General features: G+C 34.7%; 1 protein-coding gene across 7 annotated transcripts in view; it reads right to left on the reverse strand.

Annotated features, from left to right (window-relative positions):
* Nucleotides 1–15,927, reverse strand: part of Clcn3 (chloride channel, voltage-sensitive 3) — an 84,331-nt gene that overhangs the window by 55,641 nt on the left and 12,763 nt on the right. For 3 of the 7 annotated variants that reach the window (XM_005373555.2, XM_005373554.2, XM_005373557.2), the window contains exon 2: nucleotides 14,101–14,276. The exons of 2 other annotated variants lie outside the window; for them this stretch is intronic. In XM_005373555.2, the coding sequence (XP_005373612.1) occupies nucleotides 14,101–14,260 (160 nt within the window). In that variant the 5' untranslated portion in view covers nucleotides 14,261–14,276. Of the gene's footprint in view, nucleotides 1–14,100; nucleotides 14,277–15,927 lie in introns of those variants that run through there. 2 more of the 7 variants (XM_005373561.2, XM_005373559.2) reach the window with 2 other exon arrangements.

Raw genomic sequence — 15,927 nt, forward strand, 5'->3', positions numbered from 1 at the left:
AGCTGAGAGGAGAAGACACAAATAACCATTATCAGGACAAAAAGTACCAAGAGTAAAGAATGCTCGATAGAGCTTGCTACATAGGGGTCCTTCACATATATCAAAGGTAGACTGATTAAGAATGGGTACAAAATAGTTTTCTAAGGAACTGATGCCGGAACGTCTAGCTATCTGTACCTAAAAAATTAAATATAATCTAAAATGCACACATATCATTCAGATAATTATCAACCTATAGATAAAAGACAAAGTCTTACAAAATGATACAAGAATATATCTTCATAACCTTAGACTACCTCTACATTTTTCTTAAGACACAGAAAAACATAAGCTAGCAAGGAGAAAATTAATATACAGGACCATTACACATCTGTAATATGTCCATTAGGGGAGTTAAATGCAACCCACAAAGTAGATTATTCATAGCACCTGTCTTGGTTACTTTTCTTTCGTTGCCAAAACAATACACCTGACACCCAAAATTAAGGAAGGAAAGGCTTATCTGGCTTACGGTTTGTGGAGATTTCAGTCCATACTCAGCTGGCTCCAAGGCAGACTGGCACATGGTAGAAGGCAACCCTTCATGGAGGCTGAAGATAGCAAAAGACAGCCAGAGCACAAGGGGAGGAGCAACTTCAAGCAGCCTCTTTCTCTCCCTTACATATGCAAACTATCCGCCCCAGGGGCAGGTGTAGCAATCACACCCCTAATCCCAGCAAAAACTCTAAAAACCCACCCCACGACTGTATGAGGCTTTGAGGGGACATCCAGACACAAACCATAACAGCACCTATACCAAACAAAACATTTCTATCTAGAAATTAAAGACATTTTATAAGTCTCTAAGAAGACTGACAACTTCAATAGAAAGACAAATGACCTGTCAGATATTTCATTTAAATGCCTGACAGTATCAAATGGTTGGTGAATGCAGCGTAATGGAAGTTCTGATACATCCGTAGTCTGCGTGTGCACTGGAGCACCACTAAGGAAATCATAATCTATGACCCAGCAAGTTCACACCCAGAAAAAATGAACTATGTGCATACACACAACAAGATATTTGCATAATATTTAAAGTAGCATTGTTTGTAACCACTACAAACTGTTAAAAACTTAAGGATTTATCAAAAATAAAATGAATGGGCAAACTGCAGTGTATTCAAAATACAGAGTGACATAGCATAGAGAAAAATCACAAAGAGCTATAAGGAAAACCACACTATATGAAAGCAAGAAACACAGGGCATATAACCAAATGACTATAACCGTTCATTTAACCTTCAAAAACTGGCAATATAATTACTATGCTTTAATAAGCACAGTAACATGTCCAAATCATAAAACAATAAAGTGAGCAAAGAGAAAACTAATGACCTCTAGATGAGGAGGAAGGGGTTGTGATCAGGGAAGTACATCTGGAATATGGCCATTCTTTATTCTCTGAAACTACATGGGCTATAACAATGTATGTTTTATAACAACTCATTAAACTGTACAATTATGTTTATGGATCTCATCTGTGTTTGAAAGTCTGAGTTAGAAATTTACCCTAACTATCTCTATCAACATTTAAAGTGGATTTCATTTTTTCATTTTTTCCTACCTCTAAATTTAATCTTTTTTATCATCTCAACCAGTGGCAGGTAACAAGTGCATGAATATCTACAACGACTTTCATTTCTCCTAAGCATTGCTTCTAAGGAATTAGTGTGTTCTAAACTCTTCTTGCAGGAAAAGTTCATAAATAGTGTAGATGCATGGGAGAAAACTTAATGCATTACATCATGATACTCAAATGACAAAGGTAGAACACACAGTACCGAACAGTACACACACACACACACAAAAATTTTTCATTGACTTGAATTTTAATTAGCTTTCCTTGGACTTAATTTTTTTTTTCAGAGCAATGCCAATAATTGCAGATATTTGAGGTACCAATCACCATAGTTGGATATTATAATAAAAAGCCTATTTCTTTTCAATCCCATTTTGTATTTAATTAGCTTTCTATTAGTTAATTTTATCAAGGCACCAGTTTATCTTCTTCAGGGACACTCTTTTTCTTTTTTTTTTTTTGGTACCAGGAATCGAACTTAGGACCTTGCACTTGCCAGGCAGGTGCTTGTGCCGCTGAGCTATATCCCCAGCTAAGGCACCAGTTTATCAAGACCAATTTCTCTTCCCTATACATTTGAAACACTGAATCACAGCAGTACATAAACTGGGTTAATTTTCCCTAAATGCATCACCTTACTCTTATTTAAACACACAAATCTGGGCAGTCTTCTACTTCCACATATATTAAGTAGGTTAAGTGGACTGCTCTAACTGCAGCCACATGGAGACACACGTGCAGAAAATGGTTACAGGGTAGCTGGCAACAGAATGTGAAGGCTATCACATGTATGAAGAGCATGACCTTGCTCAGAATAAGTGCTAGATGAACTCTGGAATTATTTCTAAAAATAATTCTGAGTAGACTATTTGAAAGAGTTCTGACCTTTTCCCAATAGCCAACCATTAAGTGGTAGCAGTAGTGTTGACTTCATTTTAAGAATTTCCAAAACACCCTTTAAAAAATGAAGACTTAAAATATAATTGTTTCATACTTTCTAAAAGGCTTATGAGTTCTTATTGCCAAATTTGACTTTAGAATCTGACAGGGTGTACCAAGAGACAGAAGGAGAGGGGAGGGAGGACAGGGAAAGGGAATTAAAGAAAGAGAATTAAGATGTTTTATGTACATGTACCAACTCCACACAAGGAAAAAGAAAAAAGAATCTGACGGGTTGCCAAACATTTCATTCATTAGAATAATTATCACCAATGTTATTGGTAGATGCCAAATAAACCAATACAACTAAAATCAGCTTGTCATCTACTGAACACAACATGCACAGATATAACCTTTGAAACACAAGCAATGTCAAATTATTCTAACTCAGAATTCCTTTCTTGGACTTCTGAGCTATACCACAACTTTACACTATCAGAAATTTCACTTTGCTTATAAATCACATACAAGGACACTATGTTTACTAAAAAGCTATAGTTGGATTATTAGCATTTTTTCACTGAACTGATACCAAAGAGCTTATTAGTAATAAGAAACAACAAACTCCAACTGTCTTAGCATTTTTTTCTTTAGCAATAATTCTATCATCAATTTTTAAAACACTGTACACTGTCATCTCTCTTCTTAACTATTACACTTGCTTTCAAAGTCACCACCTAAACTCTGTGATCTCCCATTACTTGGAAAAAAAGTGTCAAAACCCTCACTTGTGTGATTTTCAGTGATAGCAAACCTTTTAGAGTTTTCAGTGATACAAACAGGTGAAGCAGCATGCATGCCCTGGGTTCACCACCACTGAAGACTCTTCTTAACTACCTTCTCAGTCACTTAACTATCTACCTTACCTCAACATACCTGCTAACCACTACTGCAGACTCTTCCCGCTCCCTCCTTCAAGGATCTTTGTGATTACACTGGTACCACCCAAGCAATCCATTTTAAAATCTTTGATTCAGTCACAACTACAAAGTTCATTTCATCATGCATGGTAACATATTCACAGGTACCAGGAACTAGGATATGGAAGGGTGTTCTTATTTAGCCAACCACAACATTCTTTTCCTTTTTTTATTGTATTGACCTCTGCATTTATGGTACAAAATCAAAAGTGAATGAAATCAAAGCAGTGGCACCAAAATGTACTAGAAATCACTGTATTTTTCCCCACTATGCATGTGCAAAAAACAAAAGTTTATTTCTCTTCCAAATGATCCTGGTAATAACAGGAAATAATATTTGTTTTATTAAAACATAACTCTCTAAAGCATACTATCATTTTAATATTCTGTGTGAGAAAATGGGAAGAGTACAGCACTTCTGCTCATACTGTTGTAAAATGGTTCTATCTTAACGAAAGCCTTTTTGTGTCAAACTTTTGAGTTATGAGCTGAACTTTTATCACAGAACACCATTTTTATTGGAAAGAACACTATACTGTAGTTGTTTAGATGTAGGAATCTGGTAGACATTTTCTCAACGTGAACAAGTGAGTTTGTCTCTTCAAGTAAAACAGCTGATGGTATCTGTGGCCAATATAAAACTCAACTTCTCAAACAAAACTTAAATATTGGAAAACATTTTCACCATTGTGAGCCAAGTATCTTTTCCACAGTTAAAGACTTTTCTGATGGGACTGGTGATGGTAGTAAAAATGTCATTTCTTCATTTTGCATAGTGAAATGTGTGAACACTAGCAATATTTGCAAGATCATCTGGGTGTGGTGGTACATGTCTATTATCCTAACTACTTGAGAGACTGAGGCAGAAGGGTTGCAAGTTCCAGGCCAGCTTGGGCAACTTAGCAACACCCTACCTCAAATAAATTAATTAATTAATTAATTAATTAATTAAAAAGGGCTAAGGATGTAGCTCAGAGGTAAAACCCTTGCCTATCATAGCCCAAGCCCTGGGTTTGATGGGGAGTGGGGGCATAATCTGCACAAATCAGCTGTTATGGGTTGATTTTGTGTTCTCCCAAAAGTCCTAAACCCAGTACGTCAGAGAATGACTGCATCTACGGATAAGGTTCAAAGTACCCCTTTAAAGAGATAATTAGATAAATGAGGCCATTGAAGTGGGTTCTAATCCATGTGACTGATTTCCTTCAAAGAAAAAGAGACTAAGACCCAGATATTCAGAGGAAAATGGCTATCTTTAAGTCAAAGAAAGGCCTCAGAAGAAATTAACCTTGCCAATGCCAGAAATCTTAGAATATAAATATGCCGGGTAAGCTACTCAGTTTGTACTACTGTGTCGATGAATCAATTTTCTGAATGACTAGTACATGGTATTATAAAACCGTGCATGGATAATTGATCTATTAAAAGTGCAAAATGAGTCAATGGATTTTAATTTAATAGAGCATAAAATGTTCATTAATATGGTTTCCACATTGCAATAAACGTTTAAGAAATCATCACTTGGGGGCCGGGGATATAGCTCAGTGACACAGTGCCTGACTGGCAAGAGCAAGGTCCTGAGTTCAATTTCCAGTACCAAAAAAAAGAAATTATCACTTGACAAGTTCTGGAATAATATCAAAGAAGAATATTCATAATGACCTAAAAACACTATTAAGGGCTGGGGATTTAGCTCAGTGGCACAGCACCTGCCTGGCAAGCACGAGGTCGTGAGTTCGATTCTCGGTACTGGAAAAAAAACCCAAAAAATAAAAATTAAAAAAGTTAAAAAATAAAAACACTATTAAGTTATTTCTTCCTTTCTAGCTATATAATTATAAAACTGCTTTTCTTACATAATTCTATATACTTCAACTGAAACAACATATTATAACAGAATGAAGTACACATATTTCACAGTCTATTTTCTTTAAAGCCAGACATTACAGATTTTTTTAAAAATGTGAAACAATGCCATTCATCCTATTTTATTTTTGTTTTGTAAAATACATTTTTCGGGGCTGGGGATTTAGCTCAGCGGCAAAAGCGCCTGCCTGACAAGCGCAAGGTCGTGAGTTCGGTTCCCGGTACTGGAGAAAAACCAAAAAAAAAAAAAAAATACATTTTTCATTAAAATTGTATTAATGTTAAAATGTAATTACTATAATGTTGCTTTTGTGGGTTATTTTGTTTTGTTTTATTGGGGGGTATTGGCAATCGAACCCAGGGCCACAAACATGCTAGGCAAGAACCCTCCCAATGAGCTACATTCCCAGCTTTATTGTCTTTCTAAAACTCAATTAAAATTTTTTCATTCTTCCCCTTTAAGTTCTAATATGGTATTTATAACTCTAACCTACATTTTTAAAAGTAACTGCTGCAAGTGCCAATAACTTGTTAGTAGCAAAAAGAGATTTTGAGAAGAGAAAGTCTGGAAATTGACACTTAAAAGGTATACTAAAGAAGTACTCCTGAAACTCAGGGAATTCTGTGCATAACTTGGAAGAAATGCTTTACTTTCTCTTAACTTTTTGTGGTAGTTACTTCCTTTAAAATTTATCATAGTTAAAATTATTATAGCCTTGTTATATGCAATACAAGTTTTGGACCTTTTGTTAATTCTTTATCTTTTGGTAGACACAAAATTATTCTGAATGAAGATTTTCCACCTTGCCCATGGATACAATTTTCACTTTTCATTAGGAGGACTTCCGGAGGCTGGGGATTTAGCTCAGCGGCAAAAAGCGCCTGCCTGGCAAGCGCAGGTCGTGAGTTCGGTTCCCGGTACCGGAGAAAAACCAAAACCAAAAAAAAATAAATAAATAAAAAAGGAGGACTTCCGGTAATTTCTGTTCCATTTTTGAAGGAATACACTATCAAACCTCAACAACAAAATAATAATAATTTTTAAAAAAACAAAATAATAATAGTTAATAATAATAATAATAAGTAATACACAATGATTACTTCCCAAAACTCTTCATCTAATTAATCTATTCCAAGATACATTTATTAATCCTGCTAGGAATATATATAATCAAGGTTGAGCATCCCAGGGGTGTAGTGGCACACACCTGTAATCCCAGCAGTTTAGAGGCTGAGGCAGGACTGCCCCAAGTTCAAGGCCAGCCTGAGCTATATAGTGAGCTCAAGGCCAGCCTACACTACAAAGCGAGACACTGTTTAAAAAAAAAAAAAACATTGTGCACTGTGCCTCCCTTATCCAAAATGTCTGGAACCGAAGTTGCAGGTTTCTAATTTTTTTTCAGATTGTAGAATATGTGCATGTATGAGATATTCTGAGGATAAAACTTGATTTTAAACAAAATTCATTCATATCTTAAGAATACTGGATATACAAATCTGAAGGTAATAGATATTTTAAATAATTTTGTGCATAAAATAGTTTCGTAGTATGGAATTTTCCATTTACAGCATCATACTCAGGTCAAAGAGTTTCAGATTTTAGGGCATTACAGATTTTTGGAGGAGGAGTGCTCAATCTGTGCCAAATAATAATGGTGCCCTTGTAGAATTAGGTCCTGGGATAGCAGGAGGTGCCAATGGATATTACAACAGAAGTTCTGTGAAAAATTACTGATGTTGACGCCAACCAGATTCCAAGCATATTCATTGCTACATTTGACAGTAACCACTTTAAAATGTTACTCAGAAATTTACCTTAGTAACAGAAATAGTGTGTCTGCTCAGCAACTGGTTAAGTTTTTCTCTTTTCAATACTACACATCACATATATACAGTGCTTCCTTTTCTCCTTTCCCCCATCAGAGTTATTCTTTCCTTGTGAGCAGTTTCTTTCCCTTTCACAATATCTATTGTACATTTTGTAACTTCTTTACTCTTTCAGTTTCTAACACTAGGGAGACAATATGATGTTTACACATGAGAGTCTGATTTATTTCACTTAAGGAGTATGGTCTCTAGTTGCATCCATTTACCTATAAAAGCCTTAAGTTTATCCTTCTTTATAGCTGAGTATTACTCCATTGTATAAAAAATCACATCGTTTTTCAAGATTTAGCCATTACACATTGTGCCACTATAAACATGGATGCACATATACCACTATGGTATGACGTTTTTAATTCTTCTGGGAAGATATCCAGAAGAGGAATGGCTGGGTCAAATGGGATTGCCAATCCTAGTTTTTTTAGGAATCTCCACACTGATTTCCATAGTAGTTGCATCAGTCTACACTCCCAACAGTGGAGAAGGGTTCCTTTCTCCCCACAACCCCTTCAGCATTTGTTATTGGTTGATTTCTTGATGATAGTCATTCTTTCTGGGGTGAGATGGAATCTCAGTCTTGCTTTAATTTGCATCTCTCAGGTGACTAAGATGCATCTCAGATGATGTTGAACATTTTTTCATATATTTATTTGTCATTTGTATTTCTTCATCTGAGAAGTGTGTATTGATCTCTGATACCCATTTTTTGATTGGGTCTTTGAATTTTGGGGGTCTAATTTTTTAAAATTCTTTATCTGTTCTAGATAGGAGTCCTTTGTCTGAGGGACAGTTAGCTACAGTTTTTTCCCAGTTTGTAGGTTTTCCTTTCACTCTGTTGGTGATTTCTTTTGCGGTGCAAAAACTTTTTAATAAAATGAGATCCCAGTCGTTGATTTTTTGAAGTATTTCCCGTGCAGTTTGGTTTTTGTTCAAGAACTCTCTGCCTACTGCTAGGTCTTCAGGATTTCTACCTACTTTCTCTTCCAGTAGATTTAGTGTTTCTGCTTTAATATTCAGATCTTTGATCTGGTCTGATTTTAATTTAGCGCATAGAGATAGACACGGATCTAGTTTTAGTCTTTGACATGTGGAGAGCCAGTTGTTCCAGTACCATTTATTAAAGAAGCTTTCTTCCAGTGAACATGTTTGGCCCCTTTGTCAAAATAAGGTGTTTGTAGTTGTGTCTGCATCTTCTAATCTGTTCCATTGATCCTCTGCATCTTCTAATCTGTACCACTGATCCTCAGGCCTATTTTTTTGCCAGTTCCATGCTGATTTTATCACAGTAGCTTTGTAGTATTTGTAATTTCAAATCAGGGATTGTGATGCCTCCTGCTTTGCCTTTGTTTCCCAATACTGTCTTTGCCATTCTACATCTCTTCTGGAATTGTACTACTAATTTCTATCAGTCCATTGAAAGGAACAGGTAGTGTTTATATGTTTGATCAATCTTACATGCCTATATCTGGTAATCTGAGCAATTATTTTAAAGATAATAGTATGCAATATAATAACCATTGCTAACTTCCTATTACATTGTTTTGAAATTCTGTATCATTTATTTTATTACCTTTAAAATAAAAAAAATTTAAAATGCTATGACTCACTTCATTAAACAGGTTTTCTTATTCAGTTACTGATGTAAAGTTTTGAGAGAAATTTGTAGTCTCTCTTAGAAAGTATATACTGGTAGCATTTTTAATAGGTCTCATCTCTGCATTTGATATCATTTCAAGTTGTTTTCCCTTTGCTTCATCACTGTCAAATACTCATGTTAATGAACTGATTTTATGTATCTTTATAAGCTGCTTTACATCTTTTTTGGAACGAAGAAGAATATTACATATGATTAAATTTGTACCATGGGTTTTACCTAACAAGTGAAAAAAAAAAAGGAAGAACCCCGGCTAATATGAATCCACTTAGGATTAGCTCAGTTTCACCATGTTGATGTCATAGCTCTGTGTCTGCAGTATGAAGGCCGGGACCCTGGAATCTGACGTGCCTTCACTTTAGAAGGTATCTTGTAGCTAACCAGCCACTTTTTGGCACAGTTATTCTGCAACACTTTGCCAGGACTTTTCTTCTGTAATTTCTCATAGACAATTTATGACTACCCCATCCAGAAGGAATACGATGAGGTGAATAAAGTTATAAACACTTGAGCATACCTAATCCAAAACTCTGCATCTAAGATACTCAAAACTGTGAAACTCTTTGACATGACATCAGAGTGGAAAATTCTGTATCTCACCTCATGTGATGGGTCACAGCCAAAACACAGGCACACTACAAATACTGTATAAGATTACCTCTAAGCTTTGCATATAAATGAATTTCATGTTTAAACTTGGGACTCTTACCCAAGATATTTCATTACATATATGCAAATACTCCAAAATCAGAAACCATTCAAAATCCGAGACATTTCTAGTCCCAAACCTTTCAAATAAGCAATATTCAATCTGTATTTGGGAAAAATTAAAATAACTGTTATACTATCTCTGTATTCCATTATCAGTTATCACACCCCATTAAAGCAAATTTTTCAATTAGCTACTGATAAAAAATTGAAGTGATTATTACGTCTGTTTCCACAGAACCAAGGGCTGGACCCTGGACTGTGACATATGCCCTCATTTTAAAAGGTGTCTGAAGTCTAACTTCCTCTCAGTCTGCACACAATCTAGAAAGCTGGGAGTGATTCTTGACACTGGCAAAGAAACATTTCAGAAAAGATATAAAAAAAAGGGGGGCTTAAAATTTAAACTGAGTAGCATAATCATGTTATCAACATAAATTAACTGTTAAAAGTTAATTTGCTTAAACATGTTTTTGACTATAGTTTTAATCCCTCAATCAATCTCCGTAACTTACTTCAACTGAGGACATATTAACAGTAATTCTAAAGCTGTACCAATGAATAGTCATGTGCTTTATTTTCAACAAGGTAAAAATCACGTATGTACACAACTATAGCAACAAAATCTTGGCCTTCTCTGTTGCTTAAAGTGAAAATGTTTGCATTTTCCAAAGAAATTGAATTACTGACTAAAATGACTCACTTGTAGCTGTATGTAATAAAAATACCAAAATTTTCAGCCTTTGACTAGTTTGAATTTTTAACAGATGTGACTAACTAATCATCATTATCAAAGATATTTTTTAGAAACAGTATGCTCTGCATTATTTAGTATAGACTCTGAGCTGGCTGATTCCCTCACCCCCAGTACTGTGGATTGAACCCAGGGCCTTTGCACTGAACTACATCTCTAGCCCTTGTTTTAATTTTTATTTTGAGACACTGTTTCACTAAGTTGCAGGGCTTGGCCTGCAACTTGGAATTCTCCTGCCTCAGCCTACTGAATGCTAAGATTACAGCCATGTGCCACTGTGCCCAATTCATCTTTTTTTATTACTGCACATTAATTATACCGATTAGTGGGTTTCATTTTGGCATATTAGAACATGTATATAACATACTTCCATCATTCACCCCATTATCTCCTCTTCCTCCATCCTCATTCTCTTCTATAAGTTTCTCTACTACTTCATGCTTTCTCTTTCTGTTTCTCCTTCCCTCCGTCCCCTCTGCTCATGCTTCATATAAGAGGAAATATCTAGTATGCAGTATTTGACTTTGAATCTTAACTTATTTCACTTAACAGTCTCCTGTTTTTTTTTGCAGATGCAATGATTGTTCTTCTCCGTGGTTAAATAATACTCTACTGTATATATATACCACATTTTCTTTTTCCATTCATCTGCTAATGGGCACCTAGGCTATTCCCATAGTTTAGCTACTATGAATTACACTGCAATAAATGTGGGTATGCTGGTATCTCTATAATATGCTGGCTCTCATTCTTTCAGGAATATACCAAGAAGTGGTATCGTTGGATTGAATGATACATCTGTTCTTAGGTTTTTGAAAAATCACCATACTGATTTTAACAGTGTTTTTGCCAGCTTACATTCTCACTAACAATGTAGGAAGGTTCTTTTTTCCCCTCACCCTTGCAGTTATTATTTTTTTATATTCTTGGTAGACATTCTGACTCAGCTGAGATAGAATCTCAGTGTAGTTTTGATTTGTCATTTCCATAATGGCAAAAGATGTTAAAAATTTTTGTATGTACTTAACAGCCATTTGTTCTACTTCTTTGGAGAATTCTCTGTTTAATTCATTTTCCTACTTAGTGATTGTGCTGTCTGTTTCATTTTGGTATTAAGTGTTTTGAGTTCTTAACATATGCTAGATATTAATCCTCTGTCGAAAGAAAAGCTAGAAAAAGTTCTCCTATTCTGCAGGCTCTCTTTACTTTCCTTTGATGTGCAAAAGCTTTTTAAAGTAATGTAATCCCATTTGTTCATTCTTGCTATTATTTCCTGTGGTTTTCCTATTCAGGAAGCCTTGGCAAGGGCCAATGACTTCAATTGTTTCCCGTTTTTTTTTTCCCCAGGAGGTTCAAAGTTTCAGATCTTATCCCTACATCTTTAATCTATTTTAAATTAATTTTTATACAGAGAGATAAGGGTCTATTTTCAATTTTCTGCATATGGCTATCCAGTTTTCCCAGCACTATTTGCAAAAAGCCTCCCTATTCTCTAATATATGTTCTTGGCTTCTTTGTCAAGGACCAGATAGCGGTAGTTGTATGAGTTTGTTTCTGTGCCTCTATTCTATTCTGTACACTATGTATCTATTTTAGTGACAGTACCACATTGTTTTTGTTACCAAAGTCTTGCAATATATTTTGAAATCTAGAACTGTGATACTTCCTGCACTGTTCTTTTTGCTCAGGATTGCTTTAACTCTTCTAGGTCTTTTCTGCTTCCATATGAACTTTAGGATTGTTTTTTCTAATTCTGTAAAGAATGTCATTGTTGCTTTGAGGACTACATTCAGTCTGCACATCATTTTCATTAATATTGCCATCTAAAAAAATATTAATTCCAGTGATCTATGAACATGAAAGCTCTTTCTATCTTCTAGTGTCTTCTTCAATTTCTTTCACCAGTATTCTGTAATTTTCATTGCAGAGGTCTTTCACCTCCTGGGTTAGGTTGATTCCTAAGTTTTTTGTTATGTTTGAGTCTATTTTGAATGTAACTGTTTTCTTGATTTCCTTCTTAGCTGGTTCATTACTGGTATATTTAAAATAGCCACTGATTTTTTTTAAAGTTGATTTTGTATCCTCCCACTTTGCTGAATTTGTTAATCAGATCTAAAAGTCATACATGAAGTTCTCAGGGTCTTCTAGGTTAAGGGTCATATTGTGTGCCAAAAGGTATAATTTGACTTATTTCTTTCCTACTATATCCCAGTTATTTGTTTATCTGTGATTGAACCTAGAGCCTTCATCTGTGATGGAACTTTATCCCAAGCCTTTGTTTTTTTTTTTTTTCTTTTGCAGCGCTGGGGATCAAACTCAGGACCTTGCACTTCCCAGGCAGGCACTTGTGCCACTAAGCTATATCCCCAGCAGCCCCTAGCCTTTGTTTTTTAAGACGGTATAAGTCATCCATACTGGGCTTGAATTTGCAATCTTCCACCTCAGGCCTAACTAACCCTTTGTAACTTTTTTTAAATTTTGAAATAGGGTCTGATGAAGTCACTAAACTGCCAAGCCTGGGCTCACACTTATAATCTTCCTACCTCAGCATCCCCAAATGGTGGGACAATAGGCATGTATCACCACCTGACTCCTTTCTTTCATTCTCACGCCTAATTATTATAGCAAAAATTGCGGATACTTATTGAACAGAAGTGGTCAGAACAAATACTCTTCTTTCATTCCTGATTTTTGAGAAAACTGTTTCCATTTTCCCCATTCAGTACAGTGTTGCTAGTTTCATTTCTGAAATTAGGCTGATTCCATTTTAGAAAGTAGTAAGTGCATACCTTATGGTATTTTTAAAGCAGGAGCTGTATAACAAATTTACTGGAGTCAGCCAAGTCCAATGCAGTTTTTTTCTTACAGCCTAAATCCTAATCCAGATGCTATGTCTGAGTTCTGGAAAGGCTACTGACGACTCATTTGAATGCTAACATAAAGGAAATTGCTTATGTTGCAAGGACAGAGATCAACATAGAGAAAGGGGAAAACTGGACCAGCTACTACCTGACTGAGTCTCTTTGAATAGCCAGTCACTCTCCAAAGGTCTCTATAGACTTCATTTATGTGTCAAGAACTCTATATGCACTTAAGTCTCAGAATTATTCAAAGGGTGTTACTGAAGCACATGTTCATGAAAATTTATAGCAGCATTATTAGTAATAGCAAAGAAAAAATGTGTATCACCAGAACAGCAAAATAATCAGACACTATATAGCAATGGGAACACATTAACTATTGCTATATGACACAACACAGATACTTAAAACACAAGTAAAAGAAGTCAGACTTAGGAATATACATAATAGTATGAGTCCACTGATACACAGTTTACTTGCAAAATTCATCTAAACAGAAATTAAAATAGAAATTATACATAAAAGTGAAAGAGAAATAAACATCTGAGAGTATTGGTTTTATTTCTTGATGGAGGGATAGTTGTAAAAGTTGTATTCACTTTGCATGCATTCATCAATTTCCTATCTGCGTTGTTGGAAATGTTTTAGAACTAGACAGAGTTGTACAATAAACAGAAGTGGTGAAAACAACTCTTGTCTCATTCTGATTTTAGAGAAAACTGTTTCCAATTTAAACGTCACAGAAACACACATTTTAGCATGGTGAAGTTTATATTGTATGAATTCAAATCAATTTTAAAAAACTATCCTAACAGTCAGTCCTAATAAATAATGTATATTTTTACTGGTAGGTATTCATGACTATACGTACTGAGTAATAATGCTAAACTTACCAACTGCTGTGTCACCATCTAACAAATTGTCATCTTCAGAAGTCTGAAAGTCCATAATAACACCTGCTCCATCTAAAAGTTCCTCATCACTACTTGCACTTGTTATACTGTTGTAGCTGTTTCTATAGTAGCCTCTATGGAACAGCTGCTCAGACTCCATTTAGCTGTCTGATTATCTGGAAAAAAGGGGGAAAAATGGTTTTAACATTTTCCCAATATATAAAAATCACCTAGTTTAGTATCACAAAAGCAAAGCTTTGCTCTTTGCTTTAAAATAACACTAAGTTCATTCAGTACAACAATAACTACCTTTATTATGTTAAGATTGTGAGGTTAATAATTTTCTTCTCATGCAGATATAAAAAATAAAAATTTCTTAAAGTAGTGGTATAAAATAATTCCCATGATCAAGTAAGTTTTTAAAAAGTAAAGCAGAGAGATGCACTTCTAGTGTGCTACAATTTATGTGGGAGCCCCTGACAAAAACGGGGAGGGTGTAATTACCTGTGTTTTTATAGACTATAAAAGGATTTCCAAGAAAGTTGCTACAGGGCAAGGAGCAAAATGACTGAAGTACTAGGTTTGAGGCAGACTATCCCTTTTTCGTACTCTATCAGATAAAGCACTAATTTGAAAATACTATATTATAAAAAGTTTTAACTTCTTTCTCCATTCATCATTTTTACATTTAAGTTTAAATCCTCAGAGTCCATATGAATTTAAATTTAAACCCTCAGAGCCCACATTAGCCATGTAAAACAAGTTACAATTTTCATTTTTCCTAAAGAGGTAAAACCAAATGAGCATGATTTTATTGTTGTTACTCACTAAAAACAAAAGTATCCTGAAATAGTTCGATTTTTAAAATATATATACTTACTCAACATCAAAATAAGAATTCATTATCAATGTGTTGACATTACAACAGACATGAAAAGTACGTGTGGTGTAGGACTTGAAAGATAAGCATAAAAGTAGTAATACAAGTAAGGCTTGTAGAACAAGACTGATTAGATAAGTCTGAGAAGGCACATTAAAAAAAATTAAAGATAAGGAAGGAAACAAAGCATACTCCAATTCTAGTGCTGAATTCTAGCAGCAAATTCTAGTACTAAACACAAAACTGTTTGAAGACAGTCTCTTGTACTCAGTAAATTTTCCTTCTGCACATGAAAAAACTACTTCAAAGAGTCTCCACAATAAAAATGTATCTATACAGTTTTTTTCAAAAAAAAATACTAATAACTATCTTTTTAAAAGTTTTATTATATAAATTCCTCCAAACTTGAAGATCACTTTAAAGAAGGCGACATTTTGAGAGATCCTTGAGAGCGTGGTCTAGCCTAACATCTAGCACAATGGCTGTCACAGTGTACGGGCAATAAATGTCAAACTCTTTATTCAATCAATGAGGCACAAAAGAGAAATCAATTTGCAGTGAACAAATGTTCTGTGCAACAGTGTGAAATGGGTCTTGTTAGAATATCCAAAAATTAGCACATAAATTACAAAGGAAAACTTAAATATTTACTGCACTGCAACTTTGTGAATGTTACAGTTACCTCTACCAAAGAAAGCCTATTATGATATATTAAGATTGTTAGTATATTAAAGTGAGTTTTACAATTAAGTATTAAAGATAGGGAAACATGAAAATAACTATTCATGCTAAGAATTTTGTACTTCCTCTGGGACAACCAAGTTATTATGACTCTTGTAACTAGCTAAGAGGCTTAATAAAAACTAAAGATTAATGGTATGAGAATCATTTTAGTTTAAAAAAAAAAAAAGAATCTTTTTTTTTTTTTTTTTTTTTTTTTTTGGTTT

Source organism: Chinchilla lanigera, unplaced genomic scaffold (genome assembly GCF_000276665.1).
Source record: "Chinchilla lanigera isolate Chin_1 unplaced genomic scaffold, ChiLan1.0 scaffold00002, whole genome shotgun sequence".
Lineage (NCBI taxonomy): Eukaryota > Metazoa > Chordata > Mammalia > Rodentia > Chinchillidae > Chinchilla > Chinchilla lanigera.